Source organism: Gadus chalcogrammus, chromosome 10 (genome assembly GCF_026213295.1).
Source record: "Gadus chalcogrammus isolate NIFS_2021 chromosome 10, NIFS_Gcha_1.0, whole genome shotgun sequence".
NCBI lineage: Eukaryota > Metazoa > Chordata > Actinopteri > Gadiformes > Gadidae > Gadus > Gadus chalcogrammus.
The window spans coordinates 14,233,378-14,255,877 of NC_079421.1; the positions used below are offsets into that span (position 1 = coordinate 14,233,378).

Genomic DNA, 22,500 nt, shown 5'->3' on the forward strand with positions numbered 1-22,500 from the left:
ACCTTTCCCTCTTCACCCGATTTATCCTCCACCTTACCCTCTCTTACTGTCATGCCATCCATCTTTCCCTCTTTTCCCGTCATATCTTCCATCTTTCCCTCTTCTCCTGATTTATCCTCCACCTTTCCCTCTCTACCAGTACTACCGTCTGCCTCAGCCTCTCCACTAGTACCCTCATCCTTTCCCTCGTCTCCCGTAGTACCCTCCACCTTGCCTATTTCGACCTCTCCGTTCCCCACCGATGAACCTCCCTCCTCGTGCACATCGGCCACCGTTTCCCCGGCGTTGCCTTTCCCCTTGTCAGTGCCCATCTCTGGCATCCTCTGCACCTCCGGCTCTGCCGTCGCTCTCGTGGGGAAACCTACGGGAGCCAGGGGCGTTCTTGGTGTCATCGGCGCCGTGGCGATCGAGCGGTATTCTACCTGCGGTTTCGTGGCGGTAGAGGGGGGGAAGACGAAGGCGTTGCCCCCCTCGGGAGGAGTCATGGGGCTAGTAGCTGCAGACTGACACTGCACCACCTCCAGGCTGACCTGGGTGTACATGTTGCTGCACCCCGAGGGTGCCGGGGAGTTGGGCACCGCAGGCATCTTCTGGGAGGCCGCTTCTTTGGTGACCCCTTCGGGGAGGTTGGCGCCTAGACTTGCTTCTTCTTTGGTTGCTCCCATCGTAGACTCTGATGTCCTCTTTTCGACTGGATGGCCTTTGTCCCGGAAAATGATTGAGGGGCCCTCGATTTGCATTTTGCTCTGTTGAAGATTGCTTATGGGTTTGTTGGGCACATGTTCATTCAGACTTTTCTTCTCCGTATGGCTGTTGGCTGTGGACACCTGACTGTCAACACGTTCCTTTCCCACCCCGTCCCCGGTCTCCATGGCTTCCCCGTCAGCCTTATGGTCCTCATTCTCCTCGATCTTCCCAATCGGCCCAGCTACAGCACTGCCTGAGACCTTGGCCTCCTCTTCATCCTCTTCATCCTGTGAATCTGTCGTGCTGTCATGTTGTGTCACTAGGATTGTAATGTCCTGGTCCATGCTCGGGATCCTGTGTGTTTGTGGCCGGCCTGGTGGCTGGGCGGTAACTTGTGAGCTGGCTAACTGAGCCGGACCCTTCTCTGGGCTCCTGTTGCCCATCCGGACCTCCCCTTCCCCCCGCCCCGACTCTCCTTTAACCACGTCCGGGTAGGTCGAGGCGGTAGGCGTTCTCGGGGTCATAGGCGCCGTGGCAATGGAGCGATACTCCACCTGCACCTTGCCGTCGTTGCTCTGCGCTCCCTCTGGGAACACGAACGTGTGGCCGCCTCCGGGTGGCGTCATGGGGCTGCAAGCCACCGAGTGGCACTGCACCACCTCCAGGCTCACCTGGGTGCGCATGTGCTGCTGGCCCGGAGGGGCAGGGGACGGTGGGACAGGAGGGGCCTCAACTCCTCCTCCTGCTCCTCCTCCTCCTGCTCCTCCTCCCCCTGCTTCTTCTCCTCCTCCCTGCTCAGGTTTCTCCTTTCCTGTGGTTTTGTCCACAGAGAGGGATTCAGCCACAGCGCGTCCTTCCTGAGTATTTGGTTTCCGGTTTCTGGTTTCGCTGTCGGTCGGACCACAAGAGGGCAACGTGGCCGACCTGGTGGACGCGGCGACCACTTTATCTTCCGTAGCTGGGTCATCTGGGCCGGGCGGGTCGACCTCCAGTGGGACGCTCTCGACATGGGGGCAGCTGTCGGTTGCCACGCGGGTCATGGCGGCAGGGGGCTCCGCAGGAACGACGACAGTCACACCGTCTACCGCCACAGCAGGGTCTACTGCCGCTTCAGAGGTCTCCGGCTCCTCCTCGTGGATGTTCACTTTCTGGACTTGTGGCCGGCGGTCCTCTTGGCTGGCTGAGCGCTGGCCGGTGTTGGTGGGAGACGGCTGTGGGCCAGCTCTGAGAGCGTCTGCTCCGCCCAGATGCTCTCCATCATCGGTGTCTTCGGCGCGGTGCTGACAGTCCTTCACAGGTCTCCCGCTCTCATCCTCGAGGCTGCCCATTCTCTCCCCACGCACAAACGCTGACCGACAGAGACCTGTAAGGCACGGCGACGGTGACTCCCGTGTTTGTTTTCATGCACATGACTGTCAGGAGCACACATCTCTGACGTTTAATGTGCCATGTTGTTCATACGGACATCAGGTGTTATGTAAGTGTTAGTCTTACTGGAAACTATTTGTCTGAACTAATAACATTGTGGACGCTCAAGTTGAATCGATGAATACCTTCTTATAAGACATGCAAATTTACATTGGGTTTTAGGTATGGTACAGTATGGTTTTGTGTTTGAATTTAATCCGTAATGGTGTAATTATTAGCTTCCCAGATCTTCAGATTGTGACGACACTTTCCAACATTTTAAATCATCACAGTGTATCACAACATGTGGTCGTACGACACCGTTGTTCCAGATCATAAGCATGCACCGGAATTCATTAAGAGTATTAACATCAGATAGAGCAGTAATCCACGACACAACGAGCTGCAGCAGAGAGAGGAATGAGCGAGGGACATACCTCAACAAAGGAAGCCAGCCTTTAGTCTCTTCATTTTCTTTTCTCCAGACGATTTAAGACGTAATCTGCAAATCCTCGTGTTCACAAAAGACACATGGCAATCGGGATAGATGGTTGAGCCTGATAGCAGCGGCTACAGGTTTGTCTCTAGAATAATCTATCTTCGGCAAGCCTCTGGCTTTAGCTGGGGCTGTGTCTATGGAAGCCTTCAGATTTCCTGTTTCCCTGGAAACCACCGTGGAGTTTCTGGCAGTGAGTGGTCATGTAATGACAAAATATCTCTTCTGCTATCCAATCATAGACAAATTACAGTAATTAAGTTCAGGTTTCTATAATCACACAATGATGACTGCGCGCACAGGGTTTAACCTGTGAATTCCACAAGTTGACTTTATTGAAATAAATTAAAAGAAGGATCAAATGTGGGGGTATTACCGCTGCAGTCAGATATTTGCACATTGTTTGCAGTGTGAAAAGTAAGTTCATTGAAGGACATACATTTTATAGACTATACTCTTTCCTGATTAGATATCAAAGATATTTGACATATGGGATCTCAATCAAGGTAGTCAGACTCAAGAATACTTTGGAAAGATGTATGCAGTTTTACATAAAAAAAAAAAATATATATATATATATATATATATATATATATATATATATATATATATACATATATAGATATATATATTTTAAATGAAGACTCTAAGAAACAATGTATTTGTTGTTGATGTCATAATGTAGCTCGCTGGGAAAGAATATGAAATTTAGGCAAGTCTCAGAAGGAGCGAGCAGATTTCTTACTCCCACACACGTCAGCACTCAAAAAAACAATATTTTTCAATACCGCCCCCTCACAAACACACACCTCTAGACACACACACAAGTACACACACAAGCACACACACACAAACAAACGCACGCACTCCTCTCGCTCATAATCGTTGGACCACTTCAGTAGGCCTATTGAGGTACTACTACAAAGCAGACTTATGTTGCTGATATTTTTATTCATTTGGCCATTGAACGTGTCCTCTTTCCCTTCACAGAGTATAATGTTGAATCGCGCCGTGGCCAGGACACTGTGTACTGCGAGCAGAATTCTCTCCAGTAATTCAAACGCCCCACAAATCCCTGGCAGAGTTCTGTTGCCTAGCAACTCGTAGTGTGATGGAAGGGGGGGGGGGGGGGGGGGGGGGGGAGGATGGGGTGGAGATGTTACTTGAGCCAGCCAGGGCCAAGGTAAACAGCTCTCATCACTTTCTCATCAGGAGGCGTCAGGCTGCCAGCGGCGTCCTACTCAGCATTGTGCTGGTGATAATGACTATGTTGATTGGTTGATGAGTAGACCTCGCCACAGAGCATGTATTCGCCCGCCCTGTTCAACTCCGTGGTCGTTGTTTGTTTCACGGCTCTCTGTCTATCTAGTGATACGATTGTTACTAATGGAGGGTGATGGGTGATAGCGTTTCGATCATATATTTATTAATTTAGATTCATTGAGATGCACATCAGAAGTGTGTGTAATAATGTTTTCTGTCCGTTTGTCTGTTTGTGTCTCTCTATCTAGCTTCAAGGCTCAGGATTCAAAGCGCTTTATTGGCATGAAAAACGTACATGTACATTGCCAAAGCGCAGAAAGTAAAGGATCAAAAATACTCTATCTATCTATCTATCTATCTATCTATCTATCTATCTATCTATCTATCTATCTATCTATCTATCTATCTATCTATCTATCTATCTATCTATCCATCTATCCATCTATCCATCTATCTATCTATCTATCTATCTATCTATCTATCTATCTATCTATCTATCTATCTATCTATCTATCTATCTATCGATCTAGTATACCTATCTTTGAACCCATTTTTTTCCAACATTGTTGACACACTCATGGCAAGACAAGACATTCATCAGTAAACAGTAGGTTTTCAATTGGTTTACAGCTTCTGTCCAAAGACCTTGATGGTGTCTGAGGCTTTGTCTGCAGCTCTCCCAATGGTCTCCTGAGCCTGCTTGCTGGCCTCTTGTGCAGCTTCAAGAAAAGTCAAGCATTAGATTATCACATCTAGAAATACCAATTATGCGTCACTCATCTAAATGGAATCCATACACCTCCATCTTTTATTTGTTAAATTTTGATTATAAATCGTTTATTTTCATCCATTGTACTGTAATCTTTCATTATACTGTAACCTCATCAAAAAATGTATTCTAAAGAAAGAAAAAGGAAAGAAGACATATATTTGACTGGTGCTGACTGCCTCCCTAAACTATTCAAAAGGGAGCTACAACCAACGTCAGCTATGATGCCATCCATGTTCTCTTTCAGAGAACATGGATGGCTGTGTGAGTTTGTTTCTGTGTGTGTGTGTCTGTGTGTGTGTGTGTGTGTGTGTGTGTGTGTGTGTGTGTGTGTGTGTGTGTGTGTGTGTGTGTTGGGGGCGGGGGGGATTGTACCTATGTCGGTTGTATCCTTGGTGGACTGCTCCACCTGCTGCACAGCTGCCTGAGCTGCCTGGACTAGAAATACAAGAGTAAAAAAAGAATAAATTATATTTCCCGCTCCCTCCATAACTTCACAAGTTCTCCGTTCTAAATGTTTTGGGTTTTTGGATTGTTTCAACAGTTTTCCTGCTAATTAATTCAGGCAGTACATTATGCAGTGATGCGCATAATGCTTCCACTACTACTACTGCTACTACTCAAAATGATGATATTGATAATAATAACAATAGATAAAATTGGGACGGATCATCACTTTACAGAACTGTACCTGCCGACTCTGTAACTCCTTTTGCTGCTGATTGACTGGTGCTTTTTAGGCCCTCGAAAGACTTCTTAAAGGAGGCCATAGTTGTTCCTTTCCAGTCGTCTCCGGTCGCCCAGCTGTGGTCTGGCGGCAAAAAATTGGTCTAAAGAGGAGACGGAGGGACGGGCCGGTTTAATACCCCCTCCCTCCCCCGCTGTATGGGCCTGATGACACCCGGTCTGGGCAAATTCTGAGCGCACCGGATTACCTGAACAAAGGACAGACCAAAGGGGAGCGATTAGCCTGGCATCCTGAGTATGGCAGCTCCCTGCCGCGGACCGCAGCCTCCACTCGCCAACTCAGCAGATTCTAATGTTTTGATCGCCACCAAGCAAGGCACAGACTCCAACAGCATGACATCAAGATAAAAGATTTTCTAACACGATGCTTAAATGGCATCGTCGTGTTTTAATAAGATGGAGGCAACTTGGATTTGTGCATAAAGTTAGATTTTTAGATTTTAAACCGTTATCAATTAAATGTTTGTGTTCACTTTTTTTGTTTTTCTAATACACCTTTATGGTAAAAATGAGTTGTATGGTAGCTTCTGAGCAATGGTAATTTAATTTTAAGCAACACTCAACAAGTGGTTGATTTTTTTCTCTTTTTTTATTTACAGAGGATTTGTTTGTCTGGCTTGACACATTATACATCGTTATATTGACACGTCCTGTATTTTAAAGCACATATTGTTATGATAACCGTGATGATCTCCAGACATTACAGGTTGACTTTAAAATCTTCAGAACACACAAACAAACACACCCACACGCGCACACACACAAATATGTATCGTTTTTCCATTTCTAACAAATAACTAACTGGAATGATTCACGAGTAACTATAAAGATACAATGTATAAAACTCTTACTTCAAAAAACCTTTAAATAAATAACTTTTTCAAATCAATGCAAAAGAGAAAACCCACAAACAGGCAGTTTAAACACACTTAGAGAGGATATCGATGCAATCCTATCTGCTTGCAAATAGACTTAATTTATTGTTAATCTTTTCAACTCCCGTCGGTTGGAAGCTGAGGAATACATCTATTGCACATGTTTCTAAATACGCACGAGTACAGAGTCACAAGCCCCGGTTCCGGACTCATTTCATTGGGAGGGATTCAAGGAAATGAGTGCGGCAGGGCAGTCCTACCGCTCAATAAATACCTACACCCAACACATCACATGAGTAACATGACATTTACAATATCGAATAATAAAAGATTGGTCTTGAAGGAAGAACTTTTTTTTTCTTATGTTCTGAGGGAATGCACCGATTTTTTATTTTTCGTTCGTTTTCTTTTTTGCAATGAGGGTATTATTATTGTGTGGGACATGTAGTCGGCGTGTGTCCGTTTTATTGTCAGAAATATAATTGTGCTGCTGGTTGTGTTGGGGGCGGTCAGGGATGGCTTTATGCTTCTGGTTCGTAGTCCTGGGGGAAACACAGAAACAGAACTAAGAGAAGGAAGGCATACAAATATATATACTTTATACATTGTTAACAAAATATATAGAAAAGCAATAATACCACGTAGTTCAGATCAAATATATTCTACCATTCAACAGAAATCCCTCCACTATAAATAAAGACGTCACTGATTCCGCTGATTCAGTTCCCCCCAATAACCTGTAGAGGGCAGCAGAAGCTCGCACCACTTTCAAGGACGTGTCGTGAGCACATTTTTAACCACCATTGCTATTCCGAACAGGCTTCATCCTCACAGCCTGCCTCCATTTCCTCCACACATGATCGAAAAAAATAGAGCAACAAAAAAGCCCTTGGTGTGTCCATGTCATTCCTTCGACACATCTAGGTCATGGGTTCCACTCAGAGGGGTTTCTGTATGTCCCACTGGTGAACCACCGTCTAGCATTACCAGGCCAGAGAACAGGACAAGTACCCGTGCCAACGGATGGGCTCCGCCAGCAGACTCCATATTTACAGCAATGCACGAGACCCCGACGGTAGGACCTGTACCCACAATGCACTGCGTGCTGCGCGTCACCACCACACCCCTCAGCCTGACTGAACACACACACAAACACACACACACACACACACACACACACACACACACACACACACACACACACACACTGCTGGTATTTTCAAAGGGTACTGGGGGAGGGGAAGAGATGCAGAAGATGAGGCAGGGGGGCTTGGGGGGAGGGGGTTTCGTGGTTGGAGGACACCAGGATTCACGCTTCAGCCCTGGGAGAAATATGCAATTCATCCCGTGCTATTGACGCCATGTTATATCACATTAACGTGTTTTTGATCTCTGAAAATGTTCTGAAAATAGTCTCACTCGCTCTAATGGCGGATTAATACAATAAAATACAATTAAAAACATGGACCACTCAAAAGATTACTCCTTCCTGCTGCATCTCACCTCCACCCTTTAATGGTTGCTATCGATTCATATAAATCCCGTGAACGTTTTTTTTTCTTCGTAGCGATGGAAGGGGTTGAGTCAAATCCTCATGGTCGTGAGGAAGCACGTTCTAGCATCAATCTGCCTCTGGTCACATGCTCCCTCTACTCCCACGTGCAAACACACCCACGACGTTCACTCTATGAGCACCATAGCTCGCAGGGCTTGAGAGGGCACTCTGCTTACTAAGTCAGATCTCTGATCCATCTATTTATAGGGAACATAAACTGAGGTAGAATAAAAACACGCTTCACTTACAAACCTCTCTGTCTGTATTTGCAGGAGCTCAGAGGCAGGAGAGCAAGTGGAGGGGAAATACAGAGAAGTGGCAATAAAACACTAAATCCACACCACGTCGAGTTGAAGAATATTAACGCAGCTCTCCGTTCTCACATAAAAGCATCACTTGGAGCTGAGCCAAGCCCTCTCTCTCTTTCACTCACACTCTGTCCGTCTATCTCTCTTTCTCTCTGTTGCTCTGTCCATCTGTTTCTCTCTCTCTTTGTCCCTGTCACTCTGTCCATCTGTCTGTCTGTCTCTCTCTTTCTCTCTGTCGCTATGTCTGTCAATCTCTCTCTCCCTTTCTCTGCCCCTCTGTCCGTCTCTCTCTCTCCCTCTGTACGTCTTTCTTTCTCTCTCTCTTTCCTTCTGTCGCTCAGTCCATCTGTCTGGCTCTCTCTCTCTCTCTCTTTTGCTCTGTCGCAATGTCCGTCACTCTCTCTCTCTCTCTCTCTTTCTCTCTGTCCATCTGTCTGGCTCTCTCTCGCTCGCTCTATCCATCTCTCTCTCTCTCTCTCTCTCTCTTTCTCTCTGTCCATCTGTCTGGCTCTCTCTCGCTCGCTCTATCCATCTCTCTCTCTCTCTCTCCTTTTCTCTATGTCGCTCTTTCTCTCTCTATATCTTTCTCTCTGTTGCTTGGTCAGTCTCTATAGCTGTCTCTTTCTCTGACTCCGGGTTTCTTCCCTTCACTCTCACTCTATCTTCAACCCCTCTCTGCCTCTCTCTTCTCTCACTCCTCTCTCTCTTATTCTTTCTCTTTCATTCTATCTCTGTCTCTCTCTCCCACCTGCCTCTCTCTCCCTCTCTCTCTCTCTCTCTCTGCCCCTCCCTGCCTGTATGTGTGTCTCCTTCTCTTCTGTGTCTCCAAACCACCGTACACCATACACCCCCCACCACTGAAAGCATCTTTCAGAGCTATTTCTTTCCCAGCTTATACCCTCCGCATCACTACTACTGTAAGGCGCATCGACATCCAAGTGATGCTTTGGGGCCCTTCCACGGGAGCAGGGTATAGATAGATACCGGAGGACGCCTTGTGGTTTCCTGTGCGGTCATCGCTTACCTGCTGGCTCTCGTCATACGTTTGTCCTTCTGGCTCTAGCATCCCCTCCTGGCCCTCTGTAGCCTCCTGGCCGTACTCCTCAGGCTGGACAGACAGGAGGAGCAGAGGGCAGGAGACATGCACGAGATGAAGAGAGAGGGAGAGAGAATGAGAAGGAGAGAGAAATAGGAAGGAGAGAGGAGGAGAGGTGGGAGAGAGAGAGAGAGAGGGGAGATATTTTTAACCTTTAATCGGTATGCATTCATCCACATTAATTGGCAATTCAAGAGATATGATACAGGCCAGAGCCAGAATGGAAGAGAGAAGGAGAGTTTTCTATGTAGAGAGAGAGAGAGATGTGGGGGGAGTTTGTTTTAGTCACGATGCATTCATTTCCACATAGTTCATTTGCATTCAACACATACAATACGCATACATGATTCACTCTCAGAACGACAGATACACAGTTATAGAGACTAAAGCCGACATATTGAAATCATCCCATTGAATAGTATACAAACAAAAGCTTGTCTACAGACGGATATATTTACGGTGTCAAAACAAGTACTTAATCACCAAGTATCTCTTACTAAGAGGGTTACTGTGCACACGTTGCTCATATCATTCACAGCACCTGCTACTACGGTCCCTTTCTAACAAGGCTAGTTAGTTTGGCCCACATTTATTTTTAAACCCTCCGCTAATCACGTCAATTAGGTCAGGAAGGCACAGCGCGGCCTTGTGTGTCAAACGCAGCATGGGCAGCGTTGCTGGCCACCGCAACAAATGCAAGTGACCACAGGGATCGTTTTGATGGAATATCTGATTAAATATGATTTATTATATCATTATATAACATATTATATAAGGTATATTATGAGGGCACATCTGAAAAAGACCATCATTTTATTATTATTTCTAAGGCTCCAGCATGAGACTGGACTTTTTCACTTCTTGCTTGTGACGATTAAATTGGGTCTGTTTGTCTTTAAAAAAAATTATCCCAATATGAAATAAACAGTTGCGCCAAATCTAAATAATCTATAGGTTTCAATTCAATTTCACTGAAAAACAAGCGGCAGAAAACATCGGGGAGAAGAAAATCGCTTTTCCTTCCACAGCGAGGCCCTTAACCAAGCCTATTAGTCCGGGTGCCAGAGATTTACTAGATTACTGTGTCCGGGGGGGAGGGTCTAAGTCTGCCGGAGGCTTTATGGGGGTTTGGCGGTGCGGTGATGGAGGGAGTCCCGCCGCTATCGTTAACAAACTCAGAGGCTTTAGTCAGCGGTTCGGAGCGAGGGGTGTTAGGAGAAACGACCCCAGGGCCTCAACACACGTTGGCTGGTCTCTGGGTTCAGTTATTAGCTTTACAACAGCGGCTGAATACGGGCTTAGTGTCCTGCCCTCAACCCACAGAGACCAAGTGGGCCGATATTAAAGTTTGACGCTTGTTAATCTATAATTAAAACCTTTCACCCTCTAACCCGCCTGGCCGTGCCACTCTCCAGTTTCTCTGCCACCAGATCCCGGCGGATTCTGTTGTGTCGCGAGGGGGTAAAGAGAGACTGGTAGACATTGATTAGCAGGCTGTAATAATAGACTTGTTTGTATAAGACAGAGGACAGATCCTTGTTCAGTAGGACTCCATGGGTAGGTCATGTCAAGTCACCAGGACATGGAGACCCTCTGGCCAGCTGCTCCTCTCTCTCCGTATTGATTATGGTTTTAGCGTGTATTTCTAGCGTCTATTAGCTATCCTTCCTCTCACTTACTGGTTCCCCTTACTGTCATAGGCACTCTTTGCGGTATCTTGTCCCGCATCTCTTGAGAGTTGCCTTCAACCTCATTGGCGTTCACTGTGGCTCTGGTGTGAATAAACAGAGGCGGATAAACCGGGAAGGATCGTTTACGTACGTTCATGTCTGTGGGGAACTCATCCTTCTTCACCAGGCCAGTGGCTGCAGCGATGTTGCCCATCGCTCCATGGGTCCTCTCGGCCACTGGATGAACACACACATACACACACACACACACACACACACACACACACACACACACACACACACACACACACACACACACACACACACACACACACACACACACAGACAGACAGACAGACAGACAGACAGACAGACAGACAGACAGACAGACAGACAGACAGACAGACAGACAGACAGACAGACAGACAGACAGACAGACAGACAGACAGACAGACAGACAGACAGACAGACAGACAGACAGACAGACAGACAGACAGACAGACAGGCAGGCAGGCAGACAGACAGACAGACACACACACACACACACACACACACACACACACACACACACACACACACACACACACACACACACACACACAAAACACACAAAAATGAGGATTGACTCGTGCTTGATTTCTTCTTTTGATTTAATGAGGAATTTGTATCTCAATGTGTTTACAGAGACTCCTACACAGATAGGATGTCAGATAGGGTGTGGTCAGCCGACAACTCACCTGAGCCAACGCCGTCTTTAGCCTTGGAACCTGAAATAAACAAATAAGCAAACACATGAGCCAAATAAACAGCAAAATACCTGTGCAAGGGATACAGCGTTAAAATACTGACGCCGCATATGAGAAGACGGACTGCATGCCCATAGCTCAACAGCACCTACATGGCGGCTCAGAGTATTTCTCCTACCAAGGTTATTTCATTGTGATCTGGCGGCTATTAATCTCAGTTCGCTGCTTCATAACGGCGCCGACGCTCTAACAGTATTCGGCTAGCTAACGCGTCAGGCAATTTCAGCCTTCTTCAGACTGCTTCCCATCCTCATGGAGAAGCGACTGTTTCTGTCGCCTTAAGAGCAGACAGTTCTCATTCCCCTGCTATTGATCCTCGCTCTACACTCTGCAATTCTGGGGATGGCTGTCACATTGTCAATGATATCGGGACACAATGGAAAGCGATCTGGCTGCTGCTGCAGCAGGTGCCTGCGCGTCACCGTGCGGAGAGAGGGAGAGTTTGGTCTTCCGTTTGTCTGCTGAGCATACCCACTCCGACTCCCTTACTCTCCCCCTCTCTCTGTCACTCCTTGACCTTCGCACCAATCTCACTTACGTCAGATGTGCCACCGCTAGTGTACTCCTTGAGCACTCCAGGCAAGGCCCTGCTTGCCCTGAATACACAACCCCCAACCCCAGCACACCTCCTCCTCATTCTCCTCCTCCTCCTCCATAGCAAGGAGCCATCTAACCCCTAACTTCCCCTCCACAAGGTTGCGACAGGAGGATTGCCTCTTCATTATAACCAGCTTCATAGAGGACTTGGGCGTACAGGAATACTGTGCTTTGTGTTAACCTCTGGGGAAGGCTGAAGTTCACTGCACACACACACAAGGCTCGTAGCCGGTAGATCAGTGGTCCAGAGTGTCGATATGTAGCTCTACTCCCACAGTATCGGCACTGGATACATGTAGGGTAAGATGAACGTGGCAGCCATGTCCCTCGTTTAATGTGATATTGAATTGTTCTTCTTTAATGCGCCGCAAGGCGACTCTGAGGCTGTGAATGAAACATTGAAACGTATCAAGTGAGTTTGATGGTGAGACTTTGAACCTCTGAACAATACAAAGCACGATTCTGCCAACGCTGACAACAAAACCCATTGAATGGGCTGTCTTTGAAATAAGAGGAGATTAGATAAGGCAAAAACGTAACCAATCCCAGACGGGGAAATTCCTGTGTCACTAGACAGGATGTCGCTGAGGCATCGACCTCCTTCATTCATTTTTTAAACGGGACTGTAAACTGAATGGTAGCTCGGAGTGGGAGACGGAAGGAGCATCACCCGTCATCTGTTTCAGCTGCCTCTTCACGACGTCAGCTAGCGAGTGTAGGATATTAATCCCCCCCACCTCCACCCTTCTCCCTCCCCGCTCCCCCCTCCCGAGGTTTGACAGTACAGCCTCCGCCTGAGCTGGGCGGATGTTGTCGTGGTGTTTGCGGTGATGGAGAGGGAGGCGGTGATGGTGTTGGCGGTGTTTGTGTATGTGTGCGCGTGAGGGAGGTGGGGATGTGCGTCAGCGGGGGCGGAGGCATCTGTCCGAAGGTGGAGGAGCAGGCCTATGGCTGCCGCCCCTCCTCCACAGACAGACCTTCAAGCGCATCGCACAGACCTTTTCTAGGGCAGTGGCGGCAAGCCCCACAAGCAGGAGGAAGCATAGAGCCAGAGATATGTTCCAGATATCGTCCCCCCCCACACCCGACCCCAGCTCCCCCCTCACTCCCCACTCACTCTCCTCTCCCCGACCTGGACCTCTAAAAGGCAGGGGGAGACCTGGATGAGACTCTGCCAGGGTGGAAGTGAGGGCAGAGACACAGGGTGACACGTGCTTGACATGCCTGGTCATGGCTGTGATTGGTGGGGCGTGATGGAGGATAATGATCAAAGACAACGGGGAGGCCAGGTTCCTCCAGAGACCGCTGGGACTGAATTAGACGGCGTTGAAATGAACACCAATCATAGCACGGCCGTACACAATGGAAAATGAATTGTGTGTGCGTGCGTGCGTATGTGTGTGTCAGTGTCTGTATTTTTCTATGCTCTTGTTCAGAGATGTGCGTTAGAATGGAAAGGAGTGCATTGAAAAGGCTTGATGAGTAAATGTTAATGGGCCGGAACTACAAACAGGACACCAACACTAAGTGCACCGCCGCCCGCCCTTTCATGCATTTTATACGCGATATCACTTGTTCTTGGTTTTAAGGATTTATGACTAACAACCTTAATGATACACAGTGAACAATACATAATCACTGGCCTTGGATAATTGACTAAATAGTAAATAGTATAAATATTGCAATTCCTCCCAAAACACTGAAGAAGGGCCCATGCGCCTGGCATTGGAGGGGACTGCTTGCTGTTTATCAGCTGTCTCTTGGTTAATGTGTAGCGCTGTTGGTGTAGACTGGTGCCAGAATGGACGTATTCTAATCTCCGATCTGTGGGAGACCTCAGGGCTGCTGGGTCTCAGCGTCCCGATCTGTTGCTGCTGCCCAGCTCACTGACACACTGGGATAGAGGCTGCCTCCTCACACAAGCCCTGTGTCTCACTGTCCCCCACCCCACCACCACCCCACCACCACCACCACCACCACCACCACCACCACCACCACCACCACCACCTTCTGTTGCCTCCCTTCCTTACTGCTTCTCCCCAGAGAGAGAGAGAGAGAGAGAGAGAGAGAGAGAGAGAGAGAGAGAGAGAGAGAGAGAGAGAGAGAGAGAGAGAGAGGGAGAGAGAGAGAGAGAGACAGAGAGAGAGAGCGAGAGAGAGCGAGAGAGAGAGAGAAGGGGGGAGAGAGAGAGAGAGAGAGAGAGACGGAAATAATGGAAGAGAAGGGGGGAGAGGCGCACAGATAGAGAGAGACAGAAAGAGAGGGAGAGAACGGGGAAGAGAGAGAGCGAGAGAGATACAGAGAGATAGAGAGAGACGGAAAGAGAGAGAGAGAGAGAGAGTGAGCGAGAGAGAGGGAGCGAGAGACGGAGAGGGGTGAAGGTTAGGAAAATGGACGTAATGTACAGCACCTACCACTTATGTTACTCCTACACATCCTCAGTTGATTGGATACATGCACGCATCTGTTATACCTATAGACTGTTACTTATATGGTGATTATCATCATGATGATCTAAAAACAGCCCAGTATTTTGACCTTCAAGCCTAGCCCACATATTGATGAATTGAGTCACTGAACGGCTCACTATAGCTGAATGACACGCCACCTTATTGACTGAGTTAACTGATAGTGTCAGGTCTCTTCTGCAGCATAATGTGTAATCTGACACCACACAGTCTCAAAGAGACTGTTGAAAATAATCTCACAAATTTAAGGGTTGTTCAATTACGTATCTTAGATTATAATACAGGATCAAACCACATCTATATACATTTTTACATGAATCACCGGTAGCGAATCAGGAACAGGAACCCCTATAGACCTGTAGTCAGTTAGAATAATAAAACACAAAAAAAACAATCTCAATGCTGATTGGTCATCTCCACCCTGAAGCTGATCATCTGAAGATGTCAAATCATGGCTTGGACATCTTACCTACAAACATGACTCCTTCTTTAGTCTTCTCAGCTGCAACAGCTACGCCTTCTTTGGTCTTCTCTGCGGCCACAGCCATCCCCTCCTTAGCTTTAGACAAACCCTTCATAAATACATCCATCTTGGCAGTGTTTCTGTGGAGAGACGACGGTCCTTTATTATTATTTCAGCCTATCAAAGACGTTTTTCTGGACGTCCACATCTGCATCAATGTCAGAGCTCGGCGTGGATCGTCCTTTGAAGCATCCATAGTGAGAGGTTTATACCTGTGACTAGGCCATAGGTTATCACGGCGAGGGAAACAACGCCTCCTATGGCGAGTTGTAATACATGCAATTCAACCGTGACGCTCGGGGACTTGTAGTGAAACCCGCTTTGGAGTCACGCTTCCAGCCCCCCGTTTTGGACTCATCTTTGCCAGCGCATGAAATATTTAACGAGAAGAGATTCCAATGAAATGGTTGATTGTCAACGCATCTCATTAATTATTGCTCGCGTGTAATGCTGCTCTCAGTGACAGGGACACGATGGCTCGCCAAGATGGCACATAGGCTTTAATGGACCAGGCATAGATACTATATATTATAGACTGGAATCTACAAGAGCTCGACAGTATTGCTGGGGGATGGGAGAATATGGAGCCTACAGTGATGCATACCAGCGTTAGGAAATACATGATACCATTACATTACAAAAGTATTCTATGGCCGAATCCAATTTTCATAATTTAATCGTTTTAATTCCCCCCCCCCAAATCCAATGATACAGTCTCATATAGTAGGCCTGTTCGCCTGCAATATAACACACAGAAATGCATGATTCCATCATTCATTTAATCAAACATCCTTGATTTACCTGTCAAAATATCGCCTATACTGTATGTTATAATAATAAGCATGCAATATGATATAATATACAACATGCAGCGATCTTAACACACACATCGTGTGTAACGTGTGGGGGATCGCAGCGTTTGAATGTCGATCTTATTTCGGGCACGATTAAATCTTTTAATTTTTTTATCACGACGGCGCCAGATGCCTAAACGGGTTGAGACGTTTTATTTTATTTTTAAATGTAGGCATGCGATCATGATTTCTTACCTAATAGCAGCTTTCGATTGGTCCCCTTTGCAGTTACAATTGCACACTCGATTCAAAAATCTCGTCGAAAGGAGAGAAGTCTCGGAATGATCACTAGGTGGGCCTAGCGCTCACTGCTCTCCACCAATGGGGACGTGCCTCATGCAAGCCGCGTGGATGACGTCACGACCCCCCCCCCCGCCCCCTTCGCACCACTATCGATCAGCCCAGCGCTTAGCTGCTGTCACTGGCTCCTACAGCGGGGTATGGCCATCAAGTACGATGGAAAACGTTTTTTTTTCCACTAATTTCTGCCCCATGTTATTGATACTGTACTACAATGTAGGTCTAGATGATTAATCCTTCGATCCATGACACGATGAGCCATCGTGGAAAAGGGTGACTGCAATATAGGCATAAGCTCCTGCAATTCGTTTTCCTGTATAGAAGTACCCGATGCAGCGTTTGAACTTAGAAACAGGGACCCCTTCGTTTTTTTGTCTAGTCAATTCACGTTTTTAGGGCCAATACATGACCGTTTTTTTTCTAACTTAAAAGGTATCGACCTATAGTACATCCGAAAACCATGTAATAGACCTCACATCCCTTGCGAATTGTCCTGTATTGTGTCTCATCAATGCATTATGAACAGCCTACTGACAATTAGCACATCGGCCATATAGAAGTAAACGGAAAGGCTGATGTTTTTGATAAGACAGATAATCATATTAGCATCATTAATTGCACAATATTTAGGAGGATATTAAGAGTAAATCCATAATCCAGAATCGCATACGTCTTATTATGTTGGTTGACGAACTGTCGACCACGACGTGACGCGTGTGGGAGAAGGAGTGCGTAAACCGGTCCTGCCCCCTCCCCCACTTTGAGGAATTCCCAGCAAAGCAACCTCTATTTTTTCTGTCTCTCATCATCTTGTCACGATACGAGTAACCACAGCCCATAGTCTTCGTCGCCCCCCCCCCCCAACACACACACACACACACACACACACACACACACACACACACACACACACACACACACACACACACACACACACACACACACACACACACACACACACACACACACACACACACACACACACACACACACACACACACACACACACACACACACACAACGACACGCTCGACAACGATTGCGCTTGACATTTTAACTGCGGTGCATTTGTATGTGTTGTATTGTGTGAGTTGAAATCAGAATGCATGGCGTTTTGTAATCCCAAATTAAATCTGTTTAGGTTAAAGTCCTCATATCTGTTCTGCTTGTTTATATTTAACAAAGAACACAAGGCACATCGTTTTTTAAATAAGTGATTCTCCCATCCCTCTGTCCGGCTCGGAGCGCGTAGAACCAGAGCTGACCATGGTTCTGAATTAAAGCCAGAGAGAAGCCTTTCATGGTTCTGAATTAAAGACATGGATGACCTTTCCATGGTTCTGAATTAAAGACCGGGAGAAGCTGTCCATAGTTCTGAATAAAAGACAGAGGGGGCTGTCCATTGTTCTGAATTTAAGACAGCGGGAAGCTGTCCATGGTTCTGAACTAAAGACAGAGGGAAGCTGTTCATGGTTCTGAATTAAAGACAGAGGGAAGCTGTCAATGGTTCTGAATTAAAAACAGGGATGAGCTGTCCATGGTTCTGAATTAAAAACAGGGCTGAGCTGTCCATGGTTCTGAATTAAAGACAGCGGGGAGCTGTCCATGGTTCTGAATTAATGACAGAGGGAAGCTGTCCACGGTTCTGAATTAAAGACAGAGGGAAGCTGTCCATGGTTCCCATCAGCCACGGCGTAGGGCTCACCGTAGCCTAGGCCATTGAACTCACAATTCGCATAGTTCAAATATTTACTTATTTACAGATTACCAGCTGTGCTTTGATCGTGTGTGTGTGTGGCTAGCTCAAAGATACGGAGGAAGAGATTTACGGCCAGCTGAGCCCATACGTCATCCACTAAGATCTGTAAAGCCACACTGCCCCCTCGTGGTCATTCAGAGGACTGACAACATGTATGTGATAGAATAAATTAAACCGTTTTTGGGAGAAAAACAACAAAATAGGTAATAGTATTAATGAAAATTCCGGAAGGAATTACAGAAAAGCCAATGATGTAGATTAATGCAAAGGGATTACAATTTATTTTGTAAATGTTTGTGATCATGGTTTTCCATATGATATATCCAATAAAAAATAAAAGTTAAAAAGATAAGGTATAATTTCTGCTGTTGTATATGAAATACAGGATTTGCCCATACCCTAAACTGTAACCTTTATATTAATAAGCACTGAAGCACTGTAGATTAAAGTAAAAAAAGAAAAGAAAGAAAAGACACATCCCTCATCTCCGGTTGCTTCGTGTCAGCAAAAGACCTGTCACTCCTGTCACTCCCGTCACTCCTCGTCAACTCCTCCGCCTGTATGTCCTTTGTCAGTTAAGGCAGCGAATGCTAGGAGAGCTTACTTGAGAGTACCTGCTCAGTGAATAACACAAGGAGAGATCAGGGTAACACAACACACAACCAATAACTCAAGACTCAATAGACACTTGAGGAACATTACAAATAACACAGGTGAAATACATAAATACATGAAATACTCAATTGCTGCTGGAGAAAATGACGACATCTAGTGGACACTTAAGGTACAGGCACCGTCACAGTCATTCTCTCGTTCCCAGCCTGTCAATATCAACACCATCTCCTTCATGCCATGTCACAGCCTGCTAGCACATCTGATCCAGGATAGAGAGGGGCTGTTCCTGCTCTGCCAGATAAAATGAGTGCAGCACTGCCTATCAGTTGAATCATCTCTCCGAACAATCTCGCACTTACTGAGGCTGCGATGATAACACATAAGAGTTTAATCTCCCCCACACACCTTCCATGTCACAATGCCAGTGGAGAAAGACACGAAGGCCTAACAACACATTCCCCTTTATTACTGTCACACTGGTCAGAGACACGCTGCACTCAGAGAACACCCTCAGAAGTCCCGATGGGGACACGCTCACTCAGCTCCATAACAACCGACAGCAGGACACCTTATGCCCGCTGCCTGCCGCTGCGAAGCGGAGCGTCAAGTCCCACTAGAGGACGCAGGAGAGTCTGTTACAGCGTGTTGATGATGCAAAGACAGCCCAAATGGTGGACTTGTGAAAATGTACCACTTTGTGCCGATATTCCAAGCAAAATGTACTTATTTTGGACAACGTCAGTACTTGCAGCAAAACCTTTATGTTGAAGATAATTTGGGAAAGGAGGGAAAGTACGAAAGATAATGCATAGGATTTGCTTCTGGATTCAACTTTGGAAAGCTTTTACAGATGGGCAGCTTTCAGGTTAATCAACTGCTTGTTTATTGGTCATACAAGGTCCGGGTCCATAATGAGCGAACCGTTGATGACATCAGCTGAGGTACTACAATTTAGTTTTTCCAAAGCTGCTAACACCAAATAGACGTTATACTCACTCTGAGAAGATATGGTAATGTTCTCCTGTCATCTTGTTTTGCAATAAGCCTACATGGGGGCAATGCAGTACACCTCAGCTGCTATGTTGGGCCATTTCTGTACAGGATGTTTGTTAATACAATAAACCAAATAAACATTACTTAAATGTCAACAACGTACTTGGTTGAGGTTGTGGGAGAATTTGATCATACCCTTAGAGAGATTATAAACATTATCTTACCTTACATGCTATAGGAATGGGATAAGCGTGGAAAAACACTGAGAGTCGTTGGTGAGTCTCCTGAAGAGAATCTCGTCTCTTGTAAATGTCCTAAGATGTACTGTGCCAGTATGTAATGACATTCTTACGTACAATGGAGTTCTTCTGTTAAGGTCGAGACAACCTAATGGTGAGTGTAGGTTATTAAAGGAACGGTGAAGGATATCCACTAAGGAAAATGCTTTCCCACCAATTCATGGTAAACCATGTTCTGCCTGAAGACCATGAACAACGTGTGCTCTTCTTCCGTCTGTTGTCAGATTCCGGCTCTGGACGTTTCTGTGGCCAAACACATGGGCCTTGGAACCAATATGACCATGGGCAGTATCACCCGGAGAGAATCCAGGTTTATTGAGATTGACAAAGCGTAGACACACTTTGCTCAGGGACAGATTCCGCCCCTGGTGTGAATAGTCTGCACCGTTGTCTTCAGGGCTTTAACAGCAAGATGTGTGAGTGACGCATGCAAGACATTGTCTGACGCAAAGGTAGAGAGTGTTCAGACGTGGCCGTTGATAATTGAGGTGACGATACATGGCGCAAATCCTAGAATAATAGAAACGACAGGAATTGGTTTGTGGTGAAGTCATGTATGGGCTTTGCTTGATAACAACCTTGGAGCTTATGAGAGGAATCACAGAGCGAGACTGTATAGATGGTGTGCCGAAGCTGGAACGGGAGGTATTCTGTAGACCAGCCAGGCTTTTGTATTACTTTGTTAAAGTTCTAAATAAAAGTCTTTATTCTTTATTGTCTTTAAACTTTTTGCAGCAGCTTCCTGATCTATTTCATTGTTAGAGTTTAAGTGTTTGTACTATCCACGACAGGTTATGGCCGGACCCTAGCCCAGATACGTACATTAACCTTCACTTCCTGTTTGGTTTCCTTTCCACTGTAAGCACGCCCCATTAACCTGATATTGCAGCTATTGTTCTGCCAAAACAACAGAGGTTGGCAGATCATTGTGGATCCTTCCCTGCTTGAATTCAGTGCTTTAATAATGTATACAGGGAGGAGGAGAAGGTCTAGGAGGACTGTGGTGTGTGGGGATGTGTGTGAGGTGCGGAATATGTGAGTAACGAATGACTCCGTCCAGCATTTTATCATAAGATGATTTATACATTTGCGATATCAGTTGGCACCAATCCCTACTGTTAGTTCTGCTTTCTAGATGTATTACCTTAAAACCACCCACCCCACTGACAACAAAACAGATAACAACAAACCAATAAGGTACCAACAAACCGTAAACAAACAATATCAATCATCAACAACAACGCACAAACCAACACATTCCACATTCCCGGTACTGGTGGCAGGTGATAGTGACCATTGGGTCATTTCCTCCCTGGAGTGTGTTGTGGCAGAGGGGTGTTGGACCCAGTTCAGGACCCCCAGGCCCTCGGGCGTGGGGGGGGGGGGGAGTGAGAGAATCGACATCTCCGGTCCAATCCCCCACCACCCCTCCGGCTGCCTGCCCCGACCTGGCAGGCAGCCGTCACCACATGGGCCCGCAGGTAGGCAGGGCTGGGGAGAGCCTAAACCCACAGTCCAACTCCCCAGAACCCGTCGGCCTCTAACACAGGACTGGAGTGGCAGAGTTTTCCATTTGGACTCATAAAACATCTTGGAACTCTGTGTCTACAGGCGGTTCTGCATCTGGATCCTGTGGCAACCCCGCTCTATCGGGGGGGGCGAACCACGCCAGCGCCCCCTCCGGGGACAGGTAGTCTGAGGGAGGTATGTGCTGTTCAGCGCGGCGGCGCGGGAGCGCGCATGAAGCGCACCCGGACAATCACGGGCATTGGGATCACCTGTGGGAGGGAGGCGCCAGAGGCCTCTTAAGGACCGAACACGCACCAGACGGGAGAGACAGCCGAGTTGGAGAGACGCGGTAGGGGGAGAACGCACCAACTCCAACGCCAATACGCTTCCCCCCAGGACTGAGCGGGAGAAGACGGGAGCGATTGAGACTCCACGCAGCCGGACCAGACCCGGAGACGGCCCCTTTTTACCCCATAAGAGGAAGAACTTATGTTGTTTTTTGTTTTACCGCACCCCTGTTTGGAGTGTCTCCTTTGCAAATCCCAGCCGCCGACAATCGGGGTTGCCACAATCCCCAATATCAATCTGTGGCCCTTTAGTTTGTTATGGTATCAAAGTATATTAAATGCATAAGCTGCTTGAAAGTTGATGAAAGTTGAAATTGCACCCTATTTACAGTAATAGTACAACCTTGTTTAGCCTTGGGCTATTGAATAACGATTGCATCAGAGGTGTTGGTACATATAGCAGCATGCTTACAAAGTATCTGGAATAGCATTCAGACGTTAAGTGCCTTTTTCCACACTCTTGCATGAATGCGGAGCACCGAGGCGCCATTAGACAGTTTAAACGTTTTGAACTCGCCCGGTGCATCAATCATGTCCATGGGAGGCGCCAAAATAGG

At 46.8% G+C, this 22,500-nt stretch overlaps 1 protein-coding gene across 1 annotated transcript; it reads right to left on the bottom strand.

Annotated features, from left to right (window-relative positions):
* Window positions 1-5,964: 5,964 nt before the first annotated feature.
* On the bottom strand, window positions 5,965-16,382 carry sncb (synuclein, beta). Its single transcript, XM_056600958.1, has 6 exons — window positions 16,317-16,382; window positions 15,214-15,347; window positions 11,611-11,640; window positions 11,025-11,110; window positions 9,132-9,215; window positions 5,965-6,786 (listed from the first exon to the last, which is right to left on the bottom strand). The coding sequence occupies exons 2-6, from the start codon at window positions 15,332-15,334 to the stop codon at window positions 6,766-6,768; spliced, it is 342 nt and encodes a 113-aa protein (XP_056456933.1). The 5' UTR covers window positions 15,335-15,347; window positions 16,317-16,382; the 3' UTR covers window positions 5,965-6,765.
* Between the last annotated feature and the right edge of the window lie 6,118 nt (window positions 16,383-22,500).